Raw genomic sequence first — 5,192 nt, 5'->3', positions numbered from 1 at the left:
AATATGAATATAAGTCTTACTTAAAATGCTGAGTTGTCTTTATAGTAATAGATTCTCCAGAGTTTATGACCCGAGGGAAAAATTATCTAGTTAGTCCTTTCTGCTATTCAGGCCCTGAAAAGGGCCCAGAGTTAAAGCGGGCCAGAGGTGGCAGTGATGGCTGGAAAGTGAGCGCGGTGATGCTGCCTGGTCCCAGGTGGTCTCCCTCGCACACCATGTGTGTTTCTTTTTAAGCCCCTCTAGTGTCCATCCGTACTCTCAGGCCCATGGAGCCCACGCAAAACTATCCACTGTTCGGGGATGCCTTCTCCGCCATTCTACCCCCCGAGGCAATTAATGTAAGTGACCTCCGACCGGTCCCAGACAATCAGGAAGTTTTCTGTCATCACACAACGGACCAGAGTTTGATCGTGGAACTTTTGGAACTACAGGCCCACGTGCTGGGCCAAGAGGCTGCTCGGTACCACTTTGAGGACGTTGTCGGGGTGCAGGGTGCTAGGGCGGTACAAGTTGAGGCTGTGCAGCCCCTCCCTTTGGAGAACTTAGCCTTGGGGGGCTGCTGTCAAGAGGCCTGGGTCCTCTCTGACAAGCAGCAGATAGCTAAGGAAAACCAGCAGGTAGCAAAGGAGTAACAGTACACCAAGCCTTGATGCCGGCTGACCCAGTACCAGACTGATCTCCTGCTCAACTTCAATCAGCCCCCCACCCCGAAAATAGATCATCTCTTGGCCCTGAAAACCTGTCACCCCTGGAGCCTGGGTGACTTTGAACAACTAGTGGCCAGTCTGACCCTTCACGATCCCAACATCTTTAGTGCCCAGTAGAGATGCTGAAGCAAGACATGGAAACACCACATGATGCTGCTGAGGACTTGAGTGCAGTAAGTAATACAAGAGGAAGGAAGGGTTGGATATCTGGATTTTCCCTGATTCCTTCCCTGTGCATAAACATAAGATATCTCCACTTTGCAGAAATAAACTTGCTTTATAAGCAGTAAATAAAATGAGGACAAACTGAAAATCTGTGCAATTGCTTTATTCATTCTTTTCCAGGGACACTACAGTTTTGGATGTTTATTTTATATTTGAATAGAAAAGAGTTTCAGTCAGGGGATGAGAGCACTATCCTCCTTCCACCTCCAGCTCCACTCTTGCTTGATCCTGATGTCACACCAAGTATGACAGGGCCTCCTGAAAGGCAGAAGGACAACGATTAAAATAAAAATAAGAGCAGCTTATGTGTAACAGTTTATCAATAAGGTTCACTCTAATTTAGCCATCATTTGACTGACAGGGAAACAAAGTCTCAGAGTGGTGGAGTCCTATCCAGAGTCATAAAACCACAACTAAAGCATCAATCTTCTATCATACCAAAATCCTTCTGGAAATGTGGAAGTTGCATTTCCTGGGAGATTCTAAGACAAGCAAACTTTCTGTGAGTATGGTCAATTAAGGGGAAATTTATAGTTACAGGTGAGAATAGGATAAGGTAGGAGTCGGGTGGGGAAGTAGGCCCTAGTGGTGATTAATCCCTCCCCCTTGACAAATTAACCCCCAAAACCTATAGTTACCAGCAGTTTCTTCACAGCTTCAGCTGCCTCTGGTCCCAGCTCATCCACACACTTCTTTAGTCCTTCCACAAGGTGCTCAACAGAAATGCCCAGAGTGTTCAGAAGACCCTTCAATGGATCCATGAAGGATAGAACATTGTCCACAGGTAGGGGAGGTAAGACATTCTTGACAGGGGAGAACAAACTGTTCATAATGAAGGCATTAGCTACAGGACAAAAGAAAAGTCAAGTGAAGAAACACAGCTGGCTCCTCTCTATGACCTCATCACTTCCTACTCTGTCCATTTGGGGTTCCATTCCAGCCCCTCTGATCATCATTTCCCATGAAAACATCTGCCTCAAGACCAATGCCCTGGAATGTTCTTTCCCCAGATAGCTCCATGTCCATTTTCTTCACCTAAAATGTTACCTCCTCAGAGGCCTACAATGGCCATTATATCTAAAATAGTACTGCCTATAACTCTCTCTTTATTTTTTCTTCATAATCCTATTACATAAAATATTAAATCTTTACCTGTTATCTTTTCACTAGAACATATTCTCCAAGAGAAGAAAGACTTTATGTTTTGCTCACTACTGTACACCACGCCTGGCAATAAATACTGGCAGTTGACTGAATTGATATGTGTTTGGCATATGTCTATTTTCAAGCAAGAGCTTTAGCCTTTGGTCTTCACAGCCCACAGCCTTGAGGCCAAATGAGAGAAGCTATAATAGATAAACACTCAGGGACAAGAATGCACTGAGCATAGAGAACACAATTGTTCTCAACAAATCCATTTCAATGACACATACATAGATACCAACTCTATGCTAATTTCTACAGATACATAGAGAATAAGATCAGGATGCTCTATTCAGAGAAGTCACACATTCTAGTGGACAAAAAAGAGGTGTAGGCTATAGAGAGGCATATGCTGTGCTAACACTATGGACAACACTCTGTGGATGCACAAAGGAAGGGATGAGTAATTTTAACATGGAAGGATATTACAGAAGTTTTTCCAGAAAAAGTGATGGAGTGGTGTCTTGAAGCAAATATTAGGATTACAAGGGGAAAAAAAGGGCAACCTTTTGGAAATGACATTAACAAAGGTATTGAGATGTTCTAACTAGAGTAGCAGAAACACAGAAAGAGATATGGCAGGGATGGGGAGGGTAAAAAAGCTGAGTCTGCAAAAAATGAAAGAAGTCAGATTTTTAAAGCCTTGTGTGCTAGGCCAAGGGATTTGGATCTTTTTTCTGGGTACAAGAAGGAACTATCAATACTTTTATATGCAATAATTACATTTTCTACCTTTTGGTTTAGAAAGCTAACTTCCACCGTAAAAGGTGAATCAAAGGAAAACAGCAGAGCTTGGGAAAAACATGTATGATATATATTTTTACAAAAACCTATGTGCTGATGTATAAACAGAGACGCATAGGAGAGCACACACATAGAACTAAATATCTTCCTCCTGGCTAAGGTCCTGCCATGGGTCATTTTCCTTTAGACTCTTTTTTCCTCCATTCAAATCCTAAAATGAAGCCTGTGCACCTGTCTTTTCTTCATCTTCCACCTCTTAATTCCCTATCAAACTTTTCTTCTAGAGTGGGGACTTTTATTTCCTTCCCCATTTCTTTCTGTTGCCACCATTGTCCATAGATCCCTGGATAATAAAAAGCAACAAAATAACCAAAACTGGTGAAATTATAAATTCTTCCCAAAATTCAATAAAAATCACAAGCCAAACTTGCCAATATCTGTGTGGACAGCACCAGTTTTCTCAGGATTATTCTGCCTATTTCATATTTTAGAGTATTTCTCTGTACATATTATATACTCCTAGGAAAGACCCTAAGGCTTTCTCTTCTCTAAAGGAACAGAAGTCATCATGAAGCATTTTTCAGATATACTCAAACACAATTTCCCCACAATTACAATCACTCCTTTCTCAAAGAATGAGTTTATTCCCATTCTCCTCTGGGAATTGATCCCCACCCCCTCGATATTCCCACAGACCTCAGGTGTTTATCTCATCACATTTACAGAAGTCTGGTACTGCAATCACTTGTGGAAGTTTTATCTTCCCTCCTGGACGTGACAAAATGTCTGATTCATGTCTGAATCCTCCAGTGGTTATCTAGAGCCCAACAGGTTGTAATCACTCAAGAAATATGTTAAGTAGGGAAACAGATATATGTAGGAGAATCAACCTGGCAAGCTAATTTTTTGGAGATGATAATGAAGGGTTCCATAGAGTTTCAAAAGAAATAAGTTAAAAGTTACAAAGTCAAATTTTGACACAAGATTAAGGAAAACTAATGGTTACCATGATTGAAATCAACTGTGCATTCTTGACCCTCAGTAGGAGTTGACTAACTTCCTATGCAGAATGCATTAGGAGGGGAACTTGTATTGGATTAGAGCTTGGAACTGGGAGGTATGGGAAATCCCTTCCAACCTTCCTATTCTTTGGTTCTAAAACCTCTTCCACCATGTTCCACTGTTGGTAAACCTAGGCTTACTTGTTATACCCCTATTAACAGAGAAGTAGAGATATAGCATGTATTACAGGCTACTTACCAGAGTAACTGCAAAGACCAATGGTCACGAGCAGGAAGACGGTAACTAGCTTCATGACAGGTATCTGTGATATTTACCTGGAGTTTACAAATGAACTGGAAAACCCAGCAAATTCCTCAACCAGTGCTTACACTGACCTACGAAGTGTGACAGTTGCTCATATATGCACACACACATATTTATACACCCACTAAGGACATGAATTTCAATCACCACTATTTGACTTGTCCCCCTGAGAAGAGCATGCAGGTCATGTTTCCTCAGTAAACAAATTAGAGGCTTTTTCTCCCTTGTGTTCCCACGATAAACAAAGCACTGAACTGAAGCATTTTCAAGTACATCTTGCACAACCTCATGCACAGAGAACAATGATGGGAGTCAAAGAATTCTAAGATCTCTTCTCCTTAAAGAACATTGAAAATAAGTGAAGCTTTTATATTGGAATCAAAGTGAAAGTTTCAATGTTTTCCTCCAGACTTTCTATTCATTTAAAGTTTGCAGACTCACATTACCTGAAGAACTACCCCTTGTAGAAGTAATCTAGGGGCGACATCAGCCCTGGTATAACACAGAGTCTGCTTAATGGCATATAGTGGCAAATTTCCCTGGATTTTGCCTGTCCCTTATTCCACACACTCCTACTATGACCAGATCTTGATGTTTTTTTCTAGTTATTTTGAGAGTACCCACCGAGTGTCTTCTCTGTACTCATATACAAAATAATAAGACCAGGATCTACACTCAGTTTTTAGCAAGCTGGGCTTCAGTGCTTCCTATTTGTGCAATCTTGGCTTAGATATACCTATATTATTGGTCTATTTATTCATCTAAAATGGGTATAATAACAAAAGTGTGCTCATATGCATTACCCTGAGAAAATATTTTTTGAAGGAATTGTCTATATTAAACAAACAAAAAATGAATCACCCAAAATAGTGAATTTCAAATCACTCTATCAGTCCAATCTTATGCAACCACATAAATGAAATCTTATGCTGACTCATGGAAGGAATTTGCTTGCCGGGCAACCCTCCTGGAATAAGGTCCCCACCA

At 41.1% G+C, this 5,192-nt stretch overlaps 1 protein-coding gene and 1 pseudogene across 1 annotated transcript; one reads left to right on the top strand and one right to left on the bottom strand.

Moving 5' to 3' along the window:
- The first annotated feature begins 266 nt into the window (after positions 1-266).
- LOC103199323 lies at positions 267-824 on the top strand (annotated as a pseudogene).
- A 342-nt stretch (positions 825-1,166) lies between these two features.
- Positions 1,167-4,194, bottom strand: SCGB3A2 (secretoglobin family 3A member 2). The gene is made up of 3 exons (XM_007943578.1): positions 4,140-4,194; positions 1,571-1,776; positions 1,167-1,190 (listed from the first exon to the last, which is right to left on the bottom strand). Exons 1-3 carry the CDS (start codon positions 4,192-4,194, stop codon positions 1,167-1,169), a joined length of 285 nt encoding a protein of 94 aa, XP_007941769.1.
- Between the last annotated feature and the right edge of the window lie 998 nt (positions 4,195-5,192).

This window comes from Orycteropus afer, unplaced genomic scaffold (assembly GCF_000298275.1).
Source record: "Orycteropus afer afer isolate SDZICR_OR568_19922 unplaced genomic scaffold, OryAfe1.0 scaffold00110, whole genome shotgun sequence".
Classification (NCBI taxonomy): domain Eukaryota; kingdom Metazoa; phylum Chordata; class Mammalia; order Tubulidentata; family Orycteropodidae; genus Orycteropus; species Orycteropus afer.
Note: the sequence above shows the minus strand (reverse complement) of the source record. Positions and strands in the feature narration are given on the sequence as shown.